Source organism: Penicillium hispanicum (genome assembly GCF_028827665.1).
Source record: "Penicillium hispanicum strain IBT 35686 chromosome Unknown utg000007l_segment0_segment0, whole genome shotgun sequence".
Classification (NCBI taxonomy): Eukaryota; Fungi; Ascomycota; class Eurotiomycetes; order Eurotiales; family Aspergillaceae; genus Penicillium; species Penicillium hispanicum.
The window spans coordinates 1,126,259-1,152,237 of record NW_026623199.1 but is presented as its reverse complement, the minus strand read 5'-3'; the positions used below and the strand labels follow the sequence as shown (position 1 = coordinate 1,152,237).

Sequence of the window (25,979 nt, the reverse complement as noted above, 5' to 3'; positions counted from 1 at the left end):
TACCGATGGGAGGCCTGACGCTCTTTGAGTAATAGTGGATGTGTCGATGTCATTATGTTCCAACAAATTTCTAGAGGTGCACCAAATGTATGTGGACTGAACCATACTCGTATATGGCATCGCTTTGCTACACCTATTCGTTTTGAGTTTAAGCCAATATTGCGGATCCTTCTGTATTACATGGCGCAGAATACACCCATGAAGGTCTGTCTGTGCCAAGCTGATACTATCACGTCTATATTTTCTTTTTTGTTTTCACTGCCAATCAATTCCAGTTTGGACATTTCCTGTGAACGGGTTGGAATGCGCGGGAGTCTCCGTCCGCTACGGATGACCCACCCCGATCGACGCCTCGAGTCGATCTCGATGGGAGATGGGTAGATCGTATTGAGATTGGAAAATGACGAGCTCGCAATACCCGCAGACAAGGGCCCACGGAATAATTTCCCGCTATCGAAACCGGGAATTAATTGAGTTCGCCCCGTCACCGATGAAAATGCCTGTTTGCACTTGATCCATTCACTCGTTATTTCAAGTACCTGCACTCCCTACATTCTCTATGATTTTGGAAATCAATCCACAAACTGTCTGATGTGATGCATTATGACGAATTATTCTTTTCGGGTGTTTCGATTTGAGGAATCCTCCTAGCTTCAGAAGATTTCCGGAATCATGACGACACCTGGTGCTTGAAACCTGAAATTCTAGAAGATGTGCTGTTTGTAAAGTGGTGACGTATTGTATATTTGCTATGGTACCTCAACACAATCTACAAGGAGATACTTCATTTGATAACGATCTGCATCGATCTTGCTAAACTTGGTGGTCTGTTGCATGTTCACTCGAAGGACAGTCGTGCATGAATATACCATAATCCAACGGTCTCAACAAACGTCGCTAGCCAGTCCATGGAAGTCGGTTAATGACCCCTTATTGCCTCTGAGCTGAGAGCAAAAAAATTAGACTTGCAGCCCCTCTTCTTCTCATCCTCAGCACTTTGGTTGAGCTATGTCTAGTACTTGGGAGGTCGAGCTACCTAGGGCACATGTATCACGTGATCCATGGAAGACGCCGGGTGCAACCTTCCGAAAACGGCGATATCAAGCCACCAATGCAACTACATGCGATTCTTTCGCTTCCATCTGAGTCCCCTTCCGGCTATCGTAACCGGTGTTCAGATCATAGGTCATCGATCGCAGGCTCGAATATCCAATGACGAATTCTAACCCACCTCGATCAGGGCTGCCTCTTCCGCAAACAGTATTCGACCGACCTGGATTCACTGTTGAGCTGCTGGTGTCGTTGCTTACCGTATACGAGGGTCTTTTCCTAGAACCAAGGAACAGACCAGGTTCGCGGACCAGAGTCTCAGTGTATGGTCCGCATCAAACAGAAAGACATCTCACCTAATGTGAGCTTGTCTATAGTAACGGTTCCATTGTTAAACTGAGCGAAACTTGATATGCCGTTCGATCGGGGTGCCACCGAAACCAACTGACATACCAAAAACCATGGACGAAGCACCGCAACTGCACGCTTTCAGCTCCACCCATAACCAAATGGCATGGAAACACCGGGTTCGAGGAGAAAAGATTCGAAAAAAAAAAATTGAACCCCATGTGCCAAGAAGACCCATAGGCAGATCCTGCTCTTCGATCTTTGTCCAGTCCGCTGGGTGCAAATCCCCTGGTAGTTGTACGTATAAAGTATGGACCCCATCAAGTCGCGATAGCCTTAAACTCTTTTTTTCCTTTCTTCTTTCTCCGAACAGCTTGCACTCTCTGGCTGGCATCGGGACTGAGTATGGAGGGCCCCAGTCATGTGTATCTCTTCGGAGATCAGACTGCTGATTTCGACTCTGGCCTTCGCCGCCTGCTGCAAGCCAAGAATGATTCGCTCCTGATCGCCTTCTTCCAGAAGTGCTACTATGCTTTGCGCAAGGAGATAAGCCGTCTGCCGCCCTCTGAGCGGCAGATGTTCCCCCGTTTCACAAGCATCGTCGACCTGCTGGCTCGATACAGAGAAGCAGGACCAAACCCAGCCCTCGAAAGCGCGTTGACGACCATCTACCAGCTGGGAAGCTTCATCCAGTAAGTACATCAGCGACAAGAGAATTGGCAAGGTGTTTTGGAAACTGACAGTATTCGACAGTTACTATGGAGATCTTGGCAATGCCTATCCCACTGGAGCCGAGAGCCGCATCATTGGTCTCTGCACCGGGCAGTTGGCTTCTGCTGTGGTGAGCTCTTCCAAAACCGTCGGAGAACTCATTCCCGCCGGAGTGGAGACCGTGGTTCTCGCTCTGAGGCTTGGTATGTGCGTCATTAAAATGCGCGATCTTGTAGAAGCAAGTGGATCGTTGTCACCCAGCTGGTCTGTGTTAGTTTCGGGCATTCGTGAGAGCGAGGCCCAGCAACTGATCCAAGGATTTGGAGAGGCCAATGTGAGTTGCTCCTCAAATTTGGAGTGCAAATGCCAAGGGTAAACGTTGCTAATGTTTGGAAGACTCTTCCTCTGGTTTCTCGACCATATATCAGTGCCATCAGTCCAAATGGGGTGACTATCAGTGGCCCACCCACAGTGTTGGGTCAGTTTATCGAGAGTTCTCTCTCTAAAGAGCACAAGCCAGTCAGAGCGCCTATTCACGGTCCTTACCATGGCTCGCATCTTTATGATCCAAGAGACATCGCCCGAATTATGGAGTCATGGCCCCAGGAGAAGTTCGCAAGCTACGTACCGCAGATCCCAGTCTTCTCCTGCGAGAGCGGAAAGTTTTTTCAAGACAGAAGTCTCGAGGCACTCCTGACGACTTCACTTGGGGAGATCCTCACTCAACAGCTTTGCTGGGATAAGGTGATTGATTCATGTGCCTCGACCTTGCAACCAGCCACCGCCAAGTGCATTCTGTACCCCGTCTCCAGTACCGCGACGCAGAGTCTCTTCTCATCCTTGAAGAAGAGCGGAATCTCAGATATCGAGGTTGATAGCACCATCGGAGATGTCAAGAAGGATCCAGAAGGAACCAATCGCACTGGCCGTGCCGAACAGTCCAAGATTGCCATCATCGGTTTGTCTGGGCGATTCCCAGAGGCCCCCGACACCGAAGCCTTCTGGGACCTTCTGTATAAAGGACTAGATGTTCACCGTGAAGTCCCCCCGGAGCGTTGGGATGTGAAGGCTCATGTGGACATGGAAGGCAACCGGAGAAACACTAGCAAAGTCCAGTACGGCTGCTGGATTAACGAGGCCGGTCTGTTCGACCCTCGGTTCTTCAACATGTCGCCGCGTGAGGCTTTGCAGGCCGATCCCGCCCAGCGACTCGCTCTTCTGACTGCGTATGAGGCATTCGAGATGGCGGGTTTCATCCCCGACAGCACCCCATCCACGCAGAAGAACCGAGTTGGTGTGTTCTATGGCATGACGAGTGATGACTATCGTGAGATCAACAGCGGGCAGGATATCGACACTTACTTCATTCCTGGCGGCAACCGTGCCTTCACGCCCGGTCGTATCAACTACTACTTCAAGTTCAGCGGTCCCAGTGTCAGTGTTGACACCGCCTGCTCGTCCAGTTTGGCGGCGATTCACGTCGCATGCAACTCTCTCTGGAAGAACGATTGCGACTCCGCGGTCGCGGGAGGTGTGAACATCTTGACCAACCCCGACAACCACGCGGGTCTTGACCGTGGCCACTTCCTCTCTCGAACTGGAAACTGTACGACGTTCGATGATGGGGCCGATGGATACTGCCGAGCGGATGGCATTGGCTCGGTGGTATTGAAGCGACTTGAGGATGCGCAGGCCGACAACGATCCTATCTACGGTGTCATTTCTGGCGCTTACACCAACCACTCTGCCGAGGCTGTCTCCATCACTCGGCCCCATGTGGGTGCCCAGTCCTTCATCTTTGACAAGCTTCTCAACGAGGCCGATGTGGACCCCAAGGAGGTGAGCTACATTGAGATGCACGGCACTGGAACTCAAGCCGGAGATGCGGTGGAAATGCAGTCTGTGCTGGACATCTTCGCCCCGGACTACCGTCGTGGACCAGCCCAGTCACTCCACCTCGGCTCTGCCAAAGCCAACATTGGCCACGGGGAGTCGGCCTCTGGTGTGTCGGCTCTGGTGAAAGTTCTCATGATGATGCGGAAGAACATGATCCCACCTCACTGCGGCATCAAGACCAAGATCAACCACAACTTCCCCACGGACCTGAAGCAACGGAACGTCCATATCGCCCTTGAGCCCACGCCGTGGACCCGGCCAGCTGGAGGCAAGCGCAAGACCTTCATCAATAACTTCTCCGCTGCTGGTGGCAACACCGCCCTCTTGATGGAAGACGGTCCTCTTCACGAGCGCAGCGGAAAGGATCCTCGGGCAGTGCATCCCGTGGCTGTCTCTGCGAGATCGCAATCTGCATTGAAGAATAACGTCGCTGCCCTGGTCCAGTACATTGACACAAACAAGAATTTGTTCAATGTCAATGACTCTACCCTGCTTTCTGACCTGTCATACACTACCACTGCGAGACGCATTCATCACCCATTCCGAGTCACCGCCACTGGCTCTACTTTGGAAGAAGTCCGGGGTGCTCTGAACTCGGCTGCAAGCCGCGAGAACATTACGCCTGTTCCTGCAAATGCCCCTGGTGTCGGATTCATTTTTACTGGACAAGGCGCCCAATATACCGGCATGGGCAGCCAGCTCTTTGAGAGTAGCTCGCAGTTCCGGGCTCAGATCGAGCATTTTGACCGCATTGTTCAAAGCCAAGGCTTCCCTTCAATTGTTCCTCTCATCGACGGCAGTGTTCCTGTCGAGCAGTTGAGCCCAATTGTCACCCAGCTGGGAACGACTTGCATCCAGATGGCTCTGACCAAGTACTGGATATCGCTTGGCGTTACTCCTGCGTTTGTCCTGGGCCACAGTCTGGGCGAATACGCCGCTCTGAATGCTGCTGGTATCCTGACCACCAGTGACACTATTTACCTGGCCGGTCGAAGGGCTCAGCTGTTGACTGAGAAGTGCCAGGTGGGAACTCACGCTATGCTGGCCGTGAAGTCTTCGGTGGCGCAGGTGACGCACTTCCTAGGTGACAATGCCGCCGAGGTCGCGTGTATCAACGCTCCCAGCGAGACTGTCATTAGTGGAGAGAGCGCGGCGATTGATCAACTCACCGACAAGCTCGTCAACGAAGGCTTCAAGGCTACCAAGCTGAAGGTGCCTTTTGCGTTCCATTCTGCCCAGGTTGAGCCCATCCTCGAGAGCCTTGCGGATGTCGCCAAGGGTGTGACTTTCCACGAACCATCCATTCCATTCGTGTCGGCTCTGCTTGGGGATGTCTTGACGGAGGCCAATCCTGACGTCCTTTCGCCCAGCTACTTGACTCGCCACTGCCGAGAGACGGTCAATTTCCTCGCCGCTCTTGAGGCAACTCGCCATGCTAAGCTGATGAATGACAAGACCGTCTGGGTTGAGATTGGCTCCCACCCCGTCTGTTCCGGAATGGTCAAGTCGACCTTCGGTCCCCAGGCAACTACGGTGGCGTCTCTTCGCCGCCAGGAAGATACTTGGAAAGTACTGTCTAATAGTCTTTCGGCGGCCTACCTGGCGGGCATCGACATTCGCTGGAAAGAGTACCACCAGGACTTTAGCTCCACGCACCAAGTGCTCCCGCTGCCTTCTTACAAGTGGGACCTGAAGAACTACTGGATCCCGTACACCAACAACTTCTGCTTGCTGAAGGGTGCACCTGCGACACCTGCGGCTGAGGCTGCTCCCGTCTCAACCTTCTTGACAACTTCTGCTCAAAAGGTGCTGGAGACCAGCGGCGACAACACAAGCGCTACGGTTGTCATTGAGAATGATATTGCCGAACCCGATCTCAACCGTGTCATTGCCGGGCACAAAGTCAATGGAGCTTGCCTCTGTCCATCGGTAAGCTCTCAATCTCGATCAACTTAACAAGAACATATGCTAACGTCAAGCAGTCACTTTACGCAGATATTGCACAGACACTGGGTGAGTTCCTGGTTGAGAAGTACAAGCCAGAGTGGAAAGAACGTGGATTCGATGTCTGCAACGTGGTGGTGCCAAAGCCTCTCATCGCAAAGGGCGGAAAGCAGCTCTTCCGGGTGTCGGCCACAGCCAACTGGGCGGATGAGAGCGCCAAAGTGCAGGTGTGGTCTGTTACCCCGGAGGGTAAGAAGATCCTTGACCACGCTACATGCACTGTCAAGTTCTTCAGCACTAGCGCCGCTGAGCTCGAATGGAAACGCCACACCTATCTCATCAAGCGAAGCATTGAGCATCTTCAAGAGAGCACCGAGACTGGACAGGCTCACCGTATGAAGCGCGGCATGGTGTACAAGCTCTTCAGTGCTCTGGTCGAATATGACGAGAACTACAAGTCGATCCAAGAAGTCATTCTCGACAGTGACCAGCACGAGGCCACTGCTTTGGTCAAGTTCCAGGCTCCTCCTGGAAACTACCACCGAAACCCCTTCTGGATTGATAGTATCGGTCACCTCTCTGGCTTTATCATGAATGCCAGCGATACCACTGATTCTAAGAACCAAGTGTTTGTCAACCACGGTTGGGACTCTATGCGCTGCTTGAAAAAGTTTGATCCCAGCGTCACCTACCGCACCTACGTGCGGATGCAGCCCTGGCAGAATTCGATCTGGGCTGGTGATGTCTATCTCTTTGACGGTGATGACATTGTTGCGGTATATGGGGGCGTCAAGGTATGTAATCGCAGCTCAAGCGCTTTCAAGAAGATCGTGACTAACGTAGTTTGGTATAGTTCCAAGCACTTGCCAGAAAGATCCTTGATATGGCTCTTCCTCCAGCTGGTGGCTCAGCCGCACCCAAGCCGGTTGCTAAGTCCAAGCCTGCACCCATTGATGTCCAGAAGACGAAGGTCGGTCCGGTCAAGAAGACACCCACTCAGACATCCAAGCCGGCAACCCCAAGCCTCGCGGTGCGTGCTCTTAGCATTCTGGCCGAGGAGGTGGGACTTTCGGAGTCTGAAATGACCGATGATCTGAACTTTGCGGATTATGGTGTCGATTCGCTTCTTTCCCTAACTGTCACTGGCCGTTATCGCGAGGAGATGGGTCTTGACCTGGATTCCTCTGTCTTTGTGGACCAGCCGACTATCAAGGACTTCAAGCAGCTGATGGCTCAGATGAGCCCTGCCGAGAGCAGCAGTGATGGATCTTCAAGCAGTGAGGCTGATATGTCGTCTGCCGCCTCCACCGACCTCTCGACCCCAAACACCAGCGGTATCCCCACGCCCACCAATGAAAAGTCCATGACCCTGGAGCAGAACAACAGCATGAGGCAGATCTGTGAAATCCTCTCGGAAGAGATTGGTGTTGAGCCTGAAGAGCTTCAGGCAGATGCCAATCTGGGGGAGCTCGGCCTCGATTCGTTGATGTCTCTCACCGTCCTCGGTAAAATTCGTGAGACTCTGGATTACGACCTTCCCGGGGAGTTCTTCATTGAGAACCAGACAATCAACGACATCGAAGTTGCTCTTGACCTGAAGCCCAAGGCAACTGCTGTCGAGACAATTCAATTGCCCGAGCGAATTCAACCTGAGCCTCCCAAGGCTGTCTCGAGTGCGGCGGTCCAACACCCGCCCGCAACCTCGATTCTCTTGCAAGGCAACCCTAAAACAGCCACCCAGACACTCTTCCTGTTCCCCGATGGGTCTGGATCGGCAACCTCTTACGCCACGATCCCTCGCGTTTCTCCCGATGTCTGCGTGTACGGTCTGAACTGCCCCTACATGCGGAAACCGGAGAACCTGAAGTTCAGTCTGGGCGAGATTACCCTTCCCTACGTGGCGGAGATCCGGCGTCGGCAGCCCACCGGTCCGTACAACTTCGGCGGCTGGTCCGCAGGTGGCATCTGTGCCTACGACGCAGCCCGCCACTTGATCTTCGAGGAAGGCGAGCGAGTCGACCGTCTGCTCCTCCTCGACTCACCCTTCCCCATTGGGCTAGAGAAGCTGCCGCGTCGTCTGTACCGATTCTTCGATTCGATCGGTCTGTTCGGCGACGGCAAGGCTCCTCCGCCAAGCTGGCTGCTTCCACATTTCCTGGCCTTCATCGACTCCCTGGATGCGTACAAAGCCTCTCCGTTCCCCTTCAATGACAGCCAACTCGCGGAGAAGATCCCAAAGACCTTCATGGTTTGGGCGAAGGATGGTGTCTGCGGCAAGCCGAATGACCCTCGTCCTGCCCCTGCGGAAGACGGCAGCCCCGATCCCAGAGAAATGCAATGGCTGCTGAACGATCGTACCGATCTCGGCCCCAACGGATGGGACACTCTTGTTGGATCGAAGAACGTTGGTGGCATCACCATCATGGAGGGAGCTAACCACTTCACCATGACTCAGGGTGCCAAGGCCAAAGAACTGGCGGCGTTCATCGCTGGGGCGATGGATTCTGCATAAAAAGATGCACCCATTTTCTTTTCTCCTTTCCCTTTCTCCTCTACCTCACGAGATTGTTACGGAGTTGAATTACCTGGGTAATTGTCTGTGCTTTCTTAATTTCTTGTTTGTCTTATTATTGGGGTATACATAATTTAGTGATATTTGGCTTTATTTAGTCCTCTTTTCCTCAATACATGATGTTTGAAAAATTGAGCTTCTCCGTTTTGGTTTGAGTAGATTGGCAAGGAGCATTGTAAAGGCTTCAGTGGCTCCCTTCTGTGGAGCTCAAGTTCACTTTGAGAATTTAGATGTTCGTGTAGTCGTCATAGACGGACAGAAGGATGCTTTTCCAAATGCGGCTTTCACCATATTAATGACTCGGACAGAGTGCGACAGGTCTGGGGATTGAATCCGAGAGGTTGTGTGGGACTGAAGTAGTCTACCGAGTCCTTTCCTGCGCATAAAACAAATGACATTCAAATCTACATGTTGACTCTAACAAAATCAAGCAAGGCTATCAGAAGAGTTCGCTGTTGATGCATGAGCCTTGAGGCTTTGAAAATCCCACTGAGCTAGGTGCTTAGAAGGGGACCTCTGAACTGAACCGTAAAGCACTGCCTCGGCCAGCAAGGCCGCCGTTGTTCCCATTTCCATTTCCATTGTTGATCCCGGGGCTGGTGGGACGGCTTCCTGCAGCCCATTTTGGGCTTCGGGGTTGCGTACTAGTGGAACGAGTTGAAGGTCGATTTTTGCGGATTTCACGGAGCTCTTCGTCCTTTCTGTGGAGCAGCTCCTCGCGCGAAGCAAGGGTCAGTTCGAGCTCTCTGATCCGTGATAGGTGACGAGCAGAGTCACTCTGCATCGTAAGCTCCCGAAGCCGAACAGCGTTTCCCTCAACTTTACGCTTGAGATTCTCATTCTCTTCGCGAAGCTGGCGAGCTTCATTCCCGGCTTGGGCAGCAACAGTCGAGGCAGTCTGGTATTGTTCGCGGGTGTATTCGGCCTGGTTCTTTTCGTACTCAGCCTTGCGCTCGAAGCTGGCATGTTCCTTGTTTAAACGACGGATTTCTTCCCGAGCTGTCTCCAGATCAGCAAGGCTGCCACCGCCGGCCTTGAGCTCTTCCCGGGCCTCTTCAAGTTCCTGTTGCAGTCTGCTGCGTTCCTCTTTCAATTTCGAGATATCCTCCTTTGACTTTTCCACCCGTTGTTCCAGAGAAGTTTTGCTTTCCACCACACTATCACGTTCCTGGCGCGTCTTGTGCAGCTCATTAGTTCGGCTCTCATAGCGATGCTGCAGCTCGCTGAGGGCCTTCTCCATTTCCTGCGACCGAGACCGCGCTTGGACCAGATCCTTTTGTAGTTGTTCTTTCTCTGCCGCATGGCTGGTCTTCATATGGAGCAGATTTCGTTCCAATGAATGCAAGTCATAATCTAGAGTTTGACTCGGGGGCTTCGTGGAGTCGGTCAATTGGCTGGTGTCTTGAAAATCAACCCGAGCACGTTTCGAAGCAAAGTCACCATCATCTTCCTCTGGCTGAAATTACATCAGCAAGTAACGCCATTGCAAGACGAACATGAACTTACCAAGGGGCGCTTCTGAGTGGCTGGCTGGGACTCATCTGATGACGGAGTGGAGGACTCTAATTCTTCAATTGAAACAAAGGGCAAAGGCTCGACAGTAGGAAGTGGCCAGGCCATGACACCATCCAGGAGATAATTTGTTATCTCCTCAGCGTCCTCGGACACGCCAAGAGAATCATCTTGGAGATCACCCACTTCATTGTGAAGGCGAGCGGTGTATTGCAAAAGCAACCGCAGTCGTTCATGCTCGGGTAAATCTGGGAGACAACGTTCGATGTGTTCACACGTATTGGAAACCAGGAACCAGACAATGGGAAGAAGGCTCCCATTGCGGGTATATGTCGTTCGGATATGCTGCACAGATGGGCTCTTGGGGTTGAATGCCGCATCCAGCACAAAAATTGCCGATGGTGTTCTGAAAAGATCACGCACGCTATCCTTGGAATGGACTCCAAAGCTCAACGAGCCTTTAGCCAAAGAGACTTCCAAGCTGCCGCCTAGCTCCTCGCGAGGTCGAGTGTAATTGAATCCTTTGCCCCTCAAGTAACGCTCCATCACTTCTTGTTTCTTGGCATCTTCGACCGCTAGGATCAAATGGAGATGACGCTGGCTTGCGATTTCAATCAAATGTCCCAGGAAAAGAAATTTTGCGCTCGAGTACTCGGCCCAAGCAGCTTCTTTGGTGAGATCAGATTCTGTTTCAGTCAAATAATGGGAAATGTTCAGGTCTGGGTGTGTCGAAACGTTATTCAATCGTGCAGTAACATTCTGCATTTGGGACAATAGGTTTTCCTTCTTTGAAGAATGTCAGGATAAAGGTAAATGGTGGGTGAAATGAGAGCTTACTTCAGGACTTGAAATGCGGGAGTTGGGGTTGAAACTCGCGAGAAATTCTCGCATACTGGTAGCCGCATCGGTCAAAACACGTTCATAGTCATCTTTCACACGCGAATCCATCGGAAGAGTAACAGCGAACTCAGCAGGGCCGAGACGGATGGATCCTGGAGATGCGTCTTCAATGTCCCCAACAGTCAAGGCACTTGGCTGGATCGTCTGTATTGAAGCCTGGACATCATGGTTTAAATGAGACTGCTGCAGTAATGACTCCGAATGAGCGTGGTGGACAGCGGTATGTGAATGAGACATCGAATCGGTTTCAAGGCGCAGGCTAAGAGGAGCTGTGGTCTCGGGGATTGCAACAGGTACGGCGGCCTCAACATCGCCTACCGACGAGGGAGTTCCACTTGCGCTAACGCTCGGCGCAGGGGGTTTCAAATGTAACTGGGTTTTTGGATCCTGAACTTTCTCTTCACCGGCAGACTGGTCATCACGATCAGGGGGGTATTTAGGCGCGTTCGATTTCACCTCTTCCATGATGATGGGGATCGGGGGTCTGTTTGAGTGAGAGGAGACTAGAGTGATGGGCGGTTAAACAATGGGGCTGGTGGGGCAGACAAGGCAAATCGTTCGTATCTTTTTGGAGGCGGTTCAATGATAGGATCGCAGCCACCAAGTACCTTGGAAGAAGCGACAATTGCCAGACGTCTCTTGGCTGGTCGAGGTGAGCTGCCAGCGACTGGCTGTGTTGAAGAAGAATAGGTGGCGTATGCGCGGTAAATAAAACGGGGTAGTTGGGCTATTCGGGCCCGTCGGGCTTGTTCGGATAATTGGGGCGGTGGTGCTGGGACAGGTGACTGAGATGAATCAGACGCGGATTTAGACGGGGAGATAACACGTTCTGGTTCCAACTCCGATGCCGAGAGAGATTCAGATAATGAGGAACCACTTTCTGATTCCGACCCTGGTGCCGAGAGAGGTTCAGACAATAAGGAATCACTTTCCGATTCCGACTCCCGTGTCGAGAGAGATGCGGACGACGAGGAATCACTTTCTGATCCCGACTCCGGTGTCGAGAGTGATGCAGAAGTGGAAGTTGAAGTGGAAGCGGAAGTAGATGTAGCACTGCGAGAATAATCAAGGTAGTACAATGACTCGGCGTGAAGTCTATCAAGGATCTCGTCCCTGGTGGGCAGGGATAGCACAGAAAGTGATGCCGATTCCGATTGGGAAGTAAGGCGATGCGAAGAATCCGAGGAGGGCGTAGCATTCGATTGTGCTTCAGACGGATTGGTACAATGCGGGGAGGACTCAGACGGTTGTTCAGACAATGAACTGACGAACGACGACGACAAGCTCTCGGTCTCGCGGCGGCTCGGCGGCAGCTGGCCAAGCTCGTTCTCGACGGACGCAAGCACTGCACCAGGCAGTAGTTCGTTCGGGTCGAAAGTCTCTGGCAGCGGCCAGCACACCCAGAGCCCACTGTTGGTAAATGGGTTTGGACCAGAGCCAGTCGGGTCCAACTCACTACCCTGGATGTTGCTAGGAGCGGAGGTGTCAGTCGAGGACTCGGAGGCCATTGGGAAATGCGACGAGTGAGATATGGGATGGAAGGGAGGGCGACATACTTAAGTAGTGGCTACGGAAACTGAGCTAGCAGCTTCACTGCAGTTCTCACATTCACTGTTGTCGTATTCACTGCAATTCGCCGGACGTGGTGGTATAGTCAAGAGTGAATGGATGCGACTCGACGCCGAGGCGCAACGCCGACACGTGACTGCTTATCGATAAGCGCTCGGCTTTCTTATCGCCCGACCCGCTTTTCGTTCCTCTGCAGTTCGGTTGTTGCATTGCGGTAATGCTTCGGTCTATTCCTTCTAGTCTGCATGGGTCTATACCTAATTTCATTCTATGCATGCCTGGCAAAGTCATTGAGCTTCGTGTCGCTCCTTTTTCCAGTTGTCAAAATCGAACCCGAGCTCGCTGAGGGTTTTGATTTCGCTTCGCCGATCCCCTTTCTGCACAAACGCACCTCTAATGTCGGGAAACAGCGCGCGCATCCACCTTTCTCGCTCCCCCCAATACGATCCGGTCTTCCCGTTTCCCTTATTAGATAGCCCTGGTTGCGGTTGAGCCTTAGAAGCCCAGTCGTAAAGAAAGTTATGATAGTCGGCATCCATCGGGAACGGGAGTAGATGGAATACCTTTCCATCTCCCTTCAGTGCCACCTCGGACTGATTCCAAGCTTTCATATCCGAGATGGATGGGAGGTGAAGCCGTCCTGACCAAATCCGAGCAAAGACAGCTGCCTGATTCTCCGCCAAGGGAAAGGGGATCACTTTCTGTGCAAGCCCCGGGAACACGAGTGTAGGGTGGTCTATATAGAATAATTGCTGGTAGACGTTCATGGTCCGCCACCCGTGCGTCACAACGGGTGGATTGAGAGTCGACAGAAACGGATAAGAGTAAAAGTAGCCCGTGCAAAAGATGATTGCATCGACTTGTTCCTCAACCCGGCCATCTGCAAAACGAACCCCTCGGTCGTAATTTTCGGGAGAAAGAAACTCGGCTATCTCGGGACAAATGATCTTGTTGGAAGGGGAAGATGCAGCTAGGTATGATTCAGATCGTTGAGAGACAAGAATCCTACCTTTGCTGACCTCGTTGATCTGTGCGCCAATATCAAGCCCGGAGGCGGCTTGGCCTACCACCACCACTTTCTTTCCTCGGAAAGGCTCGGGTGAATCGTAGTATTTGGAATGAGAGATGTTCCCTTGATAAGCGCGGTTCCACGCTTCAATCCCAGGAATATCGGGGATATAAGGGACGGAGAAATGGCCACTTGCTACTACCACGGCGTCGTAGGTCTGGGTAGTGTTGATGCCGGTTCGGAGATTTGTCGTCGTCAAGTCCCATGTGTTCAACTCAGGGTTTTTCAGTTTCACATCAAGTGCCTGTGTCTCAAAGCTGATGAGACTCTTTGCATCCTCCGCATATTCTTCAAGGTACTGTTTCACTGTAGCGTGGGTGGGGAAAAGTTGAGCGTTCGGGGGAAAGGGCTTGTCCGAATAGCGCATCAGTTCTTTGGGGATATTGGTTTCAAGCTTATCATATAATGGCGAGACAAATATCGCTTCGGGGGGTCCCTCGGACTGACTGGTCCATAGAGGCTTCTCTGCCGATACATGGGGATCCAGTTGAGGGACAGGAATCGCTGCTCCGAGTTTGGATGAACTGGGACCGTAGTTCCAGACTCCGCCAACACAGCTTCTCTGTTCAAAGACATCGATTTGATCGAAGTACTTTTCCGCCACCAGAAATCTATTTCCACGGTTAGCAACTCAAACAGCCGGGAAATAAAAACAATTTGACCGACTTCACGGAAGCGAGTCCAGATGGCCCTGCCCCAATCACAGCGACTCGACGTATGGGATGAGTGAAGGCCATTGTCTATAAGTCGACTTCTCTGGACTGTTCTAGAGGGGTTGCGGTTGGGAGAAAGTCCGCCAAGCGCTTTCGCCATAGTGGAGTTGACTGCGGAGCTTATCAGTGTCGTGGTACTAAGCTCGCTACGGGGAGCTTCGCTGTCAAGTTGCAGCTGACGGCGGAGAGCAAGAACTCCGTGTTGTGATATCATCCAGAGGATATCATCGAGAGGTTCCATCGCCAACAAGCTCACGGGGAATTCATCGATGGGTGGATTCCGAGTGTGTAATTCTGGTATGACGAGATCTTCCTTTGACAGGGCAGCGCGGGTTACATTACACCCGTATTACCCATCCACCCTGCATCCGCAACGGCGGATTCTTCGTTTCTTTGTTCCAGCATCTTCAGCTCGCCTCGCTCACCATTGTCGCCAGGCCTCCACCTCACCTTCTCCCCTTGAAAGCAGTTGCGAAATGTTGATGTTCTCTGTGAGATCTGTGAAACAGCGGGCGTCATGATGGATGCGACCGATCAATCTCCGCCCGCGAATGCGCTATCGCCTTTGACCAATGTCCCGATCGCTCAGTTGTCGCCGACTCTCGAAGATACAGAGGCAAAGTGTGTTGACGCAACGGTCACGCTCGTTTGGCCATACTCCTCATCGACCAAGTCTCTTAGCCTGCTGCTGGCCGAACCGGATTTCCGACTAAGACGCTCACATGGACAGGTGAAAGCGATCTTCCATGGACGCGTCGCAGAAAAGGTTGCCGGTTCCCAAGTTGGAATTAGTGATATTGTGCGGCTCGGGCTCAAAGGCGCGGTTTTCGTCGTGAACAGTTCGGCGGCGCAAACGCCAGGAAGAAATGTCGCGTGGGATGTTCATTTTGACGATGACAACGGCGTTTCCCTCGAGGTACTTGGACCATCCAAAGGGACATCTAGACACTTTCTTGGGAGCTCACAACAGTATGTTAGGTCCGTCAATCGTCAAAAAACGCGTCATCTATCATCGTTCAACACCACGACTTTGCGCCACATCTCTCTGAGCTACCTCCGCCCTCCACTCCCCGCGCGGCTTCGATAGACCCTGAGATTGCTCGAGCACCCGGCAAGGGAACTTGGGCATCGCCGGCTTTTCTCAAAACCAGCTCACAAACCTACCCTGGGATTATCGGTAACTCCTACGATCCATTCGCTGAAGAGGATGGGTATGTCCCAGGGAAAGGAAGGAAACGACCGCGGTACAGCCTCAAAAGGGACGATTGGCACGTCCTGGATGAACCACTCAGCCCTCGACAGGAAGACTCAACACCGAAGACTTGGGAAGAAGCGTCGTCGGAGGACTTGAACGTCGATTCGGATGAGGAATCAACAACAGGGACTGTGCCTGACGACGCCGTTGCGGAGACGTCCTCCATTCGCGAGCATGTATCACGGGACCGATCCCCTGTCTTCGTGAAACCGTCCCTTCAACTAGCTGGGAACATCTCTAGCGGGCGAGCACCGCAGTCAAGCACTGTCCATGCAGAATCAATTGGAGCTAGCCCCCATGACCGTTTCAAGGCCGCTACGAACTTGCCTACAGATACACCACAACTTCGGCCTATACCTTCCACTGGGCTTCCAGTTCCTTCACCCATCGTTCCCACCCAGCACAACGCGCAAGGATATTTCTCACAGCCTCACACGTCGCAGACGCCAGATGCACAATTCTTTTCCTCTAATGTCATGACTGGCGATGAAACCCATGCGTCGAAATCTCTAGCACCTAGTGCACCCGCCTCACAACCCCAACCACTACCACCACATCCCGATGAAGTGGATATCATGTCACAAGAAGGAACACCAATTTCCATCCCAGCCGCCCCGGCCTTCCGTCACTTACCTCCAACTTGCTCGTCAGAAAGTCAAATCGTGGAAATGAGTAAACGATATCCAACAAACCTGGCGGAATCAACTGATTCACCGCAAGCTCCGGATCATCATCAAATGATTCTATCTGAAATGGAGATAGAAGATATTGATGCACTTCATGCAAGAACTGCGCCAGAAGAACTGGATACTCATTTCCAGGAAATGGAATCTTACGATGGAAACGTGAACCGCAGCGAGGATCGCGAGATTATATCTAGCAGAGAGGAAGGAAGCTCTGCCTTTGGGTTTGCGCAATCGAATGCACAAGAAGCAGATTCTCTACAACCACATGGTGGTGTAGATCATTTCACAACAGTGAAAATGGACACACTTGCGGATGACTCAGAAGAGATTTCATCTGAAGATAAGGTGTCTGAAGATGAGGCTCTGGGTGTATCAGCTACTGTGGAAGAAGGCGATGGTCGTCAGCCTCGCCCAGACTACAGTGAGAACGAGAGTGATCTGGCTGACGAGGAAGTTCATTACGATGACGATGCCAGAGCAGAATTTGACTGGCAAGACGAAGATGAGGAGGAAATTGAAGACGAAGAGGGAATCGAGTCAAGGGATGAGAGTGACGACGACTCAGAACCAGTCGATTTACCGCGGCCACCCACTGCCCAACCTGAGATCATCGTGCTGGATAGTGACAGCGAAGACGAGCTTGTATCAGATAATTTGCTGGTGGCACCACCTGTCCGTCAAGAGAACAGGCATGACAGTCGGTCATCTGTGTCTCCCAAGGTAGAGAATTCTACTGCTGATGAGAGTCACGAAGAACGATCTATCATGTCTGAGGAAGATGATGGCCATGAAACAACCGAGCCCGGGATTTTGTATCAAGACGACCGTGTTCATGAAAGCGACATGGATGATGAGTCTCCGGTGAATTTTCTGGCAAGAGACAATTACTCTGACCGACCCTCTCTGCGGGAGTCATCCCCAGAAGAGGATATTGGCGATTTCACACGTGGACGTGTAGGAGAAACACCATCTGACGACCAGCATACTGATGAACGTATCAGAACCGAGGCTGAAAAACAAGCAATCATTGAGCTAGACTCCGATGAAGAAGAACCCAGTGAAGACGACGAAGATGTCCCACAGGAATCTGGCCCGGAGCGCGCACAGCATGGTCGGCAGCGGAGTTCTGGTCACTCGGAGAAACCATTTAATAGCCTGGATGGGACTAACGACCAAGGTTGGCCACGATTTGCCGCCCAAGCAGCAACAGACGACAAGACCAGCCAGAGAGAAGAATTACTCGGCTCCGGAAACTTTTCTGACCAGGGACGGCAGAGTCCGAAGTTAGATGATCAATATGCCGACCAAGTATCGCTCGATATTCTAGAGCCCACACGGATTAAGGATGCTGAACAGCAACTTCTGACACCCGATCCGACCCAGGAAGCGGTTTCAGGGCACCAGCGGTCTCTTCTCCACGCGAATACGAAGTTATCGCCCTCTCCCAGTGCCCGCGGCTCGCCCGTGGGTCTGAACGTCTCTTTAAGTTCTGCGCCTGGGGATGTTTCCATTGCCCAGGAGCTTGTATTCTCCGAGCGTTCAGTAGACGATCCCATTCATGGTGAGCTGTCTACTGTCAAGCACGCTGAGGCTCAAGAGAAGCCCAGCGAGGTGGCCGGAGAGGATGCCCCTGAAACTCCAAAAGTGCTCATAGTTAAGCCGCCGGTTCCGGATCGACTCGCGCAAGGTTTGCGCAGCAAATTGTCCTATTTTGCTCCTCTCGCAACTCTCATCGATCATTATAATGCTCTGGTTGATACGATCTCAATCGTCCACGACACTTCCACAATTTCACGTGCAGAGTCTGGCTCCAGAGATTACTTTATGACTATCCAACTCACCGATCCATCAATGGCCGGTACAACTCTTCAAGCGCAAATATTCCGACGCTACAGGTCCGTGATGCCATTGCTAGCTGAGGGAGACGCCATACTTCTGCGCGACTTTAAGGTTCGGACTTACGACCACGATGTCGTGCTTGTGAGTGTTGAAGCTAGCTCATGGGCTGTGTTCAACGGTTCAGGGCCGGAGGCGCAAGTGAATGGACCACCAGTTGAATACAATTCGGAAGAACGAGCTTTTGCCTCTGCGTTGCGACGTTGGCACAGTCAAGTCGGCGCATCCATGGTTGCCGACCGTCAACTTCAAGTCTCGATTGAGAGAGACAGTATGGAAGCCAGGGAGCCTACACCTGAGAGTGTGGTGTTGAGTGAGACTGGAAGCTTAGATTCTATCTCACGTGGCGATACCTTCCACTCTTCTCGTAGCTCGCGTCGCTCCCGAAGGAGCCACCGACGAGTCACAATTCACGAGCTTCGAGATGGGAGACGCTACACGGAGGTTGGCTCTCCCAGTAGCAAGGAAAGCATCCATGAGCTGCGGGATGGGACTGTTTATGCCAATCTCTAAGATGATAGAGTTTTTAATTCTCATGATCTATCAAGTGCATATAAATTCACAACCAATTGAGTCTCTCTTGTGTCATATGAGATATTCGACCATATGTGCACACCCCTAATATTCACCAAGGCGTAATCTCGTCTGCGAAAGCACTGTCAGATCTGTGCGAAGCTCACATCTTAGAGCTCTTGTCCCCTTGGAAATAATCTGCATTGACTGCTGACTGAATCAACTGGTTTGCGATCGCGGTAGGAGGCGGCAATCTCAAGCCACCTTTGTAGTCAGGACCAGCAGTGGCGCCCAGGTCAGACGAACCAACACGCAGAGCCTCCTCCACCTCCTCAACATCAAACCACCGTGCGTCTTCCAGCTCGGGGTCGTGCTCGAGATTAATTTTCTCATGCTCTTCTTCACTAACCTGTGCAATGGCACCGATCATCAGATTCGCTGGGTACGGCCAGGGCTGCGAGGAATGGATAACCACCCGTGAAAGCGTGACGCCAGCCTCTTCCCAGACTTCTCTTCGGACCGCATCCTCAATGGACTCTGCCGGCTCGATAAAGCCCGCCAGGGTCGAGTACCATTTTGGCGGGAATCGCTTAGAGCGGCCGAGCAGGACCCGCTTACCATCCGCGGAGACAACGGCCACGATAATGGTGGGGTCGGTACGAGGGAAAGACAAGTTAGACAGGGTGGTACGAGTGTTGCATGCAGGGCGCTCGTCTGACAGGCCTTGCGCGACTCGTGCCGCATCCGTGGGCGGACACGCGCGCTTGGTACCAGCGTTCACGGAGAGCGTAGGGTTACCACAGGTGCCGCAGAAGGTATTGCGAGTATTCCAGTCAACGAGGGCGCGCGCCTGAGCATATATGGCAGCTAGTGCATGTATGAGCTTCATCCTTGCGTTTGTGAGGTTAGAGAAAAGCCAGCCTCGGCAGTGTACGTACCTTCGTCGGCGGTAAATGTCGTCACAACTCTCGTCTGGAAGAAAGAAAGTCCCTTCTCCTCCATGGCACTGATGGTGTCCTTTGCAGCTGTCTGCTGTGCCTCGGAGCCCTTGGGGGTCACATCGACAGCGAAAAAGGGAGTACCAGTGTATACCTTATAAGCCAAACCGCCTTCCTTGCGGTTCTCGTCCAAGCCAAGGAATATGAGATTCGCGTGGGTCTTTCGCGAGTCAAAGCTCTTGATCATATCCTCCTCGGTCTGATCAAAAGTATCCTGTGGGACAAGTTTGCGCACTTCGTCATATTTGGCATAGTACAGTGCGGTCGGTGACCGGGTCAACGGCGCAAGATTGTTCAACAGTATAAACTGGGTAGTCGGGTGCTTCAGCGCCGTGGAAAGAAACGGGTGATCGGAGCGCAAGAACGACAGTCGGTTGATTGGAGAACCTGATCAAGCTCAGCATCGTTACTCGCAACCCATTACCCCTCTTTCTCGGCCCCTGGGGTTCATACTGGAAAAGTAGTTCGCTGTTTCTTTGCCGAAGCGCCGCGAAAGCATAGTTTCCGCGAGCGTATGGGCCGGAGTGGGGATCTGGGAGGTCGCGCTCATTCTGCTGATCGGGAATGAGGTTTGGTATCTACCAAGGTCCCTGGGTCAATCATCCACAAGATCCCGCGATCAGGAAGAAGTTGACCTTCCGATTGTGACCAACGGCCCTGCGATTAATCAGCGATTAATCAGGCCGGGCAGATGCGGTTCCTGTATGCGGCTTACGCCTTATCGTCGGTCGGACCAATGCCGACACGGGTTAAACCGCGGAGTAGATACGGCATGCGTGTAATACCAATACATTGGAGCGGGGAACGGTTTCTCCCCACACACGTGACTGGCGGCTGAATTCATCATCGACCATCAACGGAAGCTCTGGATAGCTCTGGCAGTCTTGCAACAGACCCGAAATCTTCATAATGGGGCACCTTGTCACTTTAGCAACATGGTACGAGCTTGTCTATACGCTTTTAGAGCTTCAGGTGCTGACGAGATAGCTCCCTCAACCAATGGGCCCTGGACTTTGAGGGCAACGCCGGTATGTTGTCCTAGACAGCTAGCAGACAGTAGGTAGCGGTTTCTGATACATGCTAGAACGCATCATCGAAAGTGTCCGACAGGCCAAGGCCGCTGGTGCAACATTGCGCGTTGGTCCCGAGTTGGAGATTACCGGTAAGACCTCCACACGATATGCAGACTCTGAAGCTACGAAATAGACTGAATGCTCTGCATAGGCTATGGTGTTCTTGACGGTTTCCTGGATGGTGACACTTTTCTTCATTCGTGGGAAATGCTCGCCCGTATCATCGACCACCCTGACTGCCAGGATATTGTCGTTGATGTGGGGTATGCTTCCTGGCCCGGAGCCTCTGGGCCACCAATATCACGATTGAAAGAGAGCTTTAGACTAACATGATACAGCATGCCCATTCGTCACCGTAATATTCGTTACAACTGTCGGTGGGTCAAGATATAGCCTTCGCAGATGTGCTCGGCCAGTCGCTGATGGATATCCTCTTCTAGTGTGATCTTCTACAACCGCAAGATTGTTCTGATCCGGCCGAAAATGTGGCTTGCGAACGGTCCGTTCTATTCCTTCTATTCTCCGTCTCAATAAATCATCATACATACATACTTATGCGACTGGGTTAGATGGCAACTATCGTGAGATGAGACACTTTACCCCGTGGCAGCGCCCTCAAGAGGTGGAAGATTATTACCTTGAGCAAATTGTGGGCAAAATTACTGGACAGTACAAGGTCCCGTTTGGAGATGCCATTATCAGCACGAGGGACACCTGCCTTGGTCTGGAAACCTGCGAGGAACTGTTCACTCCAAATGGGTGTGTATCGCTCGTGCTTTTTGCTATCGAAATGCTAATGAATCGGCTGCTAGACCCCACATTCCCTACGGTCTGGCTGGTATGCTTCACGACTATTTCTTGGCGCGCTGTGATTCTTTCTAATGAACGTAGGCGTGGAGATCATCTCCAACTCTTCTGGTAGCCATCACGAACTGAGGAAGCTGGATACCCGCGTCAACCTCATTACGCAAGCTACAAAGCTGGTACGGCCCCCTGATATGATTTTCAAGTCTGTACACTAACATAGCACAGAGTGGTGGTATCTATCTCTATGCTAACCAGCAAGGATGCGACGGTGATCGATTGTACTACGATGGCTGTGCTATGATTGTCATCAACGGTGAAATTGTCGCGCAGGGATCTCAATTCTCTTTGAATGATGTCGAGGTTGTGACTGCAACTGTTGATATCGAAGAGGTATTTTGGTCTCTTGCTTATAAAGTCTATGATACTGACTGCAAGCAGGTTCGGACATATAGGTCCAGTGTCAGCCGCGGCATGCAAGCTAGTAAACAGTCTCCTTACGTTCGCCTAGATTTGGACATCAGGCTTTCCCGCTCACGCGATGATGCGGACCCTAGTCTCACGCTCTCGGAGCCGTTCAAACCTCGGTTTCATCGCCCAGAGGAAGAGATTGCTCTAGGTCCTGCGTGCTGGCTATGGGACTATCTTCGGAGATGTGGGGCTGCAGGCTTCTTCATTCCACTCAGTGGTGGTATTGATAGTTGTGCCACGGCCGTCATTGTGCATTCTATGTGCTGTGAAGTGCTCAAGGCCGTCAATCAAGGCAACGAGCAGGTCATCAAGGATGTGCGCCGACTGTGCGCACAGCCGGAGGATTCGGACTGGCTTCCTACTACTAGCCAGGATATCTGCAAGTAAGTTCATGGCAAAAACAACTGACCTTGACAACTTGCTCACGGGCCTTGGTAGGTGTATTTTCCACACGAGCTATATGGGCACCCAGAACTCGAGCCAAGAGACCAGGGACCGTGCCAAGAAACTGGCGTCAGATATCGGTGCCTACCACGTCGACTTGAACTTCGATACCGTGGTCACCTCTATCATGAATCTCTTTACAGTCATCACAAACTACCAGCCACGGTTCAAGGTCCACGGGGGTACCCCTACTGAGAATGCTGCCCTGCAAAACGTCCAGGCTCGCTTGAGAATGGTACTTTCCTATCTTTTTGCGCAGCTGCTTCCTCTCGTTCGCCAGCGACCTGGCGGCGGTGGTCTTTTGGTTCTTGGATCGTCGAATGTGGATGGTAAGAAACATATATCTCACTACTACGCCTCAGTCCCAAGGCTAATTGGAATTTAGAATGGTACGCATCGTCACTGGGTGGTTAACATTATAGGACGTCAACATTGAACTCTACCACTAACTTCTCGTAATAGTTTGCGCGGCTACCTCACCAAGTACGACTGCAGCTCCGCAGATGTAAGCCATGCCTGCTTTCTCTCTTTGGCAAGCTCAGAGGACTAACGTGAGAGAAACACAGCTCAATCCCATCGGTAGCATCTCGAAAGTCGATCTTAAACGGTTCATCGCCTGGGGAACTGAGAACTTGCGCCTTCCAATCCTGGATGATTTCTTGAACGCGACACCCACCGCAGAACTCGAGCCCATTACAGCAACGTACGTCCAGAGCGATGAAGCGGACATGGGAATGACTTACAACGAATTGAGCATCTTCGGTAGGGCTTGGCCAAAGGCGGCTAGACGTCATGTCGCTAACATAAACGAAGGCTATTACCGCAAAGTAGCCAAGTTGGGACCCTGGTCGATGTACGAGAAGCTGCTGCATCTGTGGGGCAACGAGTATAGCCCCCGCGAAATCTACCAGAAGACAAGAAGATTTTGGTATTAGTGGGTCTCCCTTCCCCCGGAGTAGGAAAGCACGACTTGATAGATCGACAGCATTATTAACATATCACAAGTTACGCTATCAACCGACATAAAATGACCGTGATCACTCCCTCTTGTACGTCTCGGGCGTCCTTCTCTTCTAATCCACTCCGCAGCTGAGGTTGCTGACCATTTACCAAGACCATGCCGAGTCATACTCTCCCGAAGACAACAGATTTGATCTCAGACAATTCCTGTGTATGTTTCCCTCGCTTTTCGTTGAACTCTTGCCATATGAAGAATGGAGGTGCTGACCTTCCATGTAGATCCGCCTTTCACCTGGGCATATAAGAAAATGGAAGAGAGCGTTGAGTATTGGGAGTCAAAGGGATGGACCACCGGAAAAGCACAGAAGAAGAGCGTCAAGGCGGATTAAACTGTGCGAGGTAGAATGGTTTGATTAGATGTCTTTGGCCGGTCGGTTTTCTGTGCAGGTAGAATAAGAGGTCTCACATATTGTCTTTCTCTTATCAAGGAGTAGGAATGGTAGAGAACAACTCGTTGGTATTGTTTGCGACCCTATACATGATACTATGATGATAAGAGACACCAGAGGATGAAGTTGAGCTGTAGGTAACAAAAGAGATGAAACGCTGACGAGCAGATAGAAAAAGTTCATGGTTCATATCAGCTTCCACGTTGGTAGCAACAAATGATCAGGCACCATAATGATCATTGAGCATGTAAAATCAATCCTTCCAAAACCAGCCACCTTTGGGCTTCTCGCCGGGCTCAGCCGGGTGTGCATCCTCAGAGCTAGCATGAGACGTCTCGACAGAAGAGTCTGTCTCTTCACGACCATCTGCATACCGCCTGGTCTGGTATCTTTTAGTCTGGATCGAACCATCGGCCAAACGCACACGTTCAGTCCGAGAAATAGTGGAAACTACGCGAGACGGTGTACTTTCCGTCACGGACCCTGTTGGGGTCTCAAGGACAGATTTCCGGTTCCCGCCAGACACGAGATCGAGCCAGGTCTCGGTGTCTTCATTGCCTTGTCGGTAATCGCCTTCAGCTGGTGGTGTGTCTCGCTGGTGTTGGTTTAACAGTCTCTCTCGCTCTCTTAGCTCCACGGCAATTTCACGCTTCTGGGCTTCGAATGCATGCGAAGCGCGCTCGTAAAGATCCAGCTCAGACTTAGCCTCTTCGTTTGCACGATCGGCATTTGTGTCTCTGTTGTGAGCCACCGTGCCGGCATCGAAACTCGTTTGGTGGTCTTCGCCATGGGAACCGGTAAATGTAATACCAGACCAGGGCTGATCCTTTGATCCGTACACATACTTCCATCCATCCCCCAGGCTACCGCGCTTGACGAGACTCTGTAACCACTCTGTGCCATTCTCAGGATTTCTTGTGGATAAAGACGTGCGATCGACCATGGGTTTCCCATTCTCAATCCGAAGCAGATCCTCAAAAGCCTCGCGCCATTGTGGCTCGTTTGGATCAGTCTCTGCTTCCAGGCTAAGAGAGGACATGAGTGAAGAAAACACACCCCTTTCGTTTCGCGCTCGGAGTTGTGCCTGGCGTTCTAGATGAAGAGGAGAGTATGGGCTGAACATGATGTATGTGAGAGGCCATGTTGGCGAGCTGCTGTCCTCAAACATATCGGGAAAGGAAAAGCGAAGGCGTGGATGAAAGAAATGGGGAGAGAATGGAAGGAGGTGATCCTCCAAGCGGTCAAAGAGGGAGTCGAGACTAAAGAAGTCTGAAGGCTTGCGCCCGTTCCAGGTGGGCCAAGGGTCATCATTTGGCGATTGAGATTGCCGAGGCCGAGAGATCGTGTTTTCAGCATCGCCGTTGGTGTGTGTTTTATCGTGGTTATTGGGTGGCGTGCTGTCCTGGTCCCCCGAGAAGCTCTCTGTCGCACCCTGAGCCGGTGTGTATTTACGCTCCTCCGCGTTGGTCACACCATCCCGATGGCGATACGCCATGTTCTTGTAGCCTTGATCGTCCGTAAAAATAGTCCAGCGGTCTGGTTGTGGAGGAGCCAACGTCGATGGAAGGCCGGTGATTGACTGCAATACCGACGATACTTGCTCGTCGGCAAAACGACGGAAGGCGACAAACGGATTGCTCTCGTTGTCCCTGTCCCAGCCCTGGTTCTGAGGCACTTGGGAAGAGTCGTGGTTTGGCTCGTGCTTGGTGTTTTCTGGGTTGCGATCTGTAGGCATGATGTGGAAGGGAGATGTCAGCAGAGAGAAGTTAAGAAGTTGAGATGAAGCTGAAGCTGTTGGGGCGCCACCTCGCCACGTGAGGCCCACCGTTCTCCGCTCGGCAAAAATTAAACCTCGCGATGGAACGAAGTATATAACGAAGTATATTCTTGGATCTGTAGATCGATGAGATGAGACGAGACATGCAGGACTCACAAAATTGGATTATTATTCCGAAAATGATCTTTGTGCATGTTCTTATCATGTGTCACAAGCAGCTAGTAGCCTCCTACAGTGTTAGTCTTACAAGCAAGCACTAGGCCTGGGGAGAGGTATTTCAGAATTCAGGTGGCCAATCTGTTCCAACTCGAGAATCCAAACCAAACTTCGAGTAAATAGTACATATCTGCAGACTCTCCCATTTGTCCT

General features: G+C 51.8%; 8 protein-coding genes across 8 annotated transcripts; 3 read left to right on the top strand and 5 right to left on the bottom strand.

The window, feature by feature from the left end:
- Positions 1-1,803: 1,803 nt before the first annotated feature.
- pksP (polyketide synthase alb1) lies at positions 1,804-8,461 on the top strand (the record flags this gene model as incomplete). The annotated part of the gene is made up of 5 exons (XM_056947377.1): positions 1,804-2,090; positions 2,152-2,443; positions 2,506-5,934; positions 5,988-6,743; positions 6,803-8,461. 5 exons carry the CDS (start codon positions 1,804-1,806, stop codon positions 8,459-8,461), a joined length of 6,423 nt encoding a protein of 2,140 aa, XP_056796887.1.
- A 562-nt stretch (positions 8,462-9,023) lies between these two features.
- N7459_008208 (uncharacterized protein) lies at positions 9,024-11,398 on the bottom strand (the record flags this gene model as incomplete). Its single annotated transcript, XM_056947376.1, has 3 exons — positions 9,024-9,977; positions 10,028-10,819; positions 10,871-11,398. 3 exons carry the CDS (start codon positions 11,396-11,398, stop codon positions 9,024-9,026), a joined length of 2,274 nt encoding a protein of 757 aa, XP_056796886.1.
- Positions 11,399-11,436: 38 nt separating this feature from the next.
- Positions 11,437-12,441, bottom strand: N7459_008207 (uncharacterized protein; the record flags this gene model as incomplete). Its single annotated transcript, XM_056947375.1, has 1 exon — positions 11,437-12,441. One exon carries the CDS (start codon positions 12,439-12,441, stop codon positions 11,437-11,439), a length of 1,005 nt encoding a protein of 334 aa, XP_056796885.1.
- Positions 12,442-12,789: 348 nt separating this feature from the next.
- On the bottom strand, positions 12,790-14,308 carry N7459_008206 (putative flavin dependent monooxygenase; the record flags this gene model as incomplete). Its single annotated transcript, XM_056947374.1, has 2 exons — positions 12,790-14,182; positions 14,238-14,308. 2 exons carry the CDS (start codon positions 14,306-14,308, stop codon positions 12,790-12,792), a joined length of 1,464 nt encoding a protein of 487 aa, XP_056796884.1.
- Positions 14,309-14,804: 496 nt separating this feature from the next.
- Positions 14,805-18,634, top strand: N7459_008205 (uncharacterized protein; the record flags this gene model as incomplete). The annotated part of the gene is made up of 2 exons (XM_056947373.1): positions 14,805-15,200; positions 15,263-18,634. The coding sequence occupies 2 exons, from the start codon at positions 14,805-14,807 to the stop codon at positions 18,632-18,634; spliced, it is 3,768 nt and encodes a 1,255-aa protein (XP_056796883.1).
- Positions 18,635-18,797: 163 nt separating this feature from the next.
- N7459_008204 (NAD(+) diphosphatase) lies at positions 18,798-20,182 on the bottom strand (the record flags this gene model as incomplete). The annotated part of the gene is made up of 3 exons (XM_056947372.1): positions 18,798-19,501; positions 19,573-20,019; positions 20,086-20,182. The coding sequence occupies 3 exons, from the start codon at positions 20,180-20,182 to the stop codon at positions 18,798-18,800; spliced, it is 1,248 nt and encodes a 415-aa protein (XP_056796882.1).
- A 359-nt stretch (positions 20,183-20,541) lies between these two features.
- Positions 20,542-23,773, top strand: N7459_008203 (glutamine-dependent NAD(+) synthetase; the record flags this gene model as incomplete). The annotated part of the gene is made up of 19 exons (XM_056947371.1): positions 20,542-20,570; positions 20,620-20,660; positions 20,717-20,794; positions 20,857-20,968; positions 21,044-21,082; positions 21,146-21,204; positions 21,275-21,464; positions 21,518-21,543; positions 21,597-21,688; positions 21,738-21,902; positions 21,951-22,363; positions 22,419-22,753; positions 22,810-22,813; positions 22,887-22,929; positions 22,991-23,186; positions 23,238-23,358; positions 23,430-23,473; positions 23,539-23,595; positions 23,664-23,773. The coding sequence occupies 19 exons, from the start codon at positions 20,542-20,544 to the stop codon at positions 23,771-23,773; spliced, it is 2,154 nt and encodes a 717-aa protein (XP_056796881.1).
- A 313-nt stretch (positions 23,774-24,086) lies between these two features.
- On the bottom strand, positions 24,087-25,568 carry N7459_008202 (uncharacterized protein; the record flags this gene model as incomplete). The annotated part of the gene is made up of 1 exon (XM_056947370.1): positions 24,087-25,568. One exon carries the CDS (start codon positions 25,566-25,568, stop codon positions 24,087-24,089), a length of 1,482 nt encoding a protein of 493 aa, XP_056796880.1.
- Between the last annotated feature and the right edge of the window lie 411 nt (positions 25,569-25,979).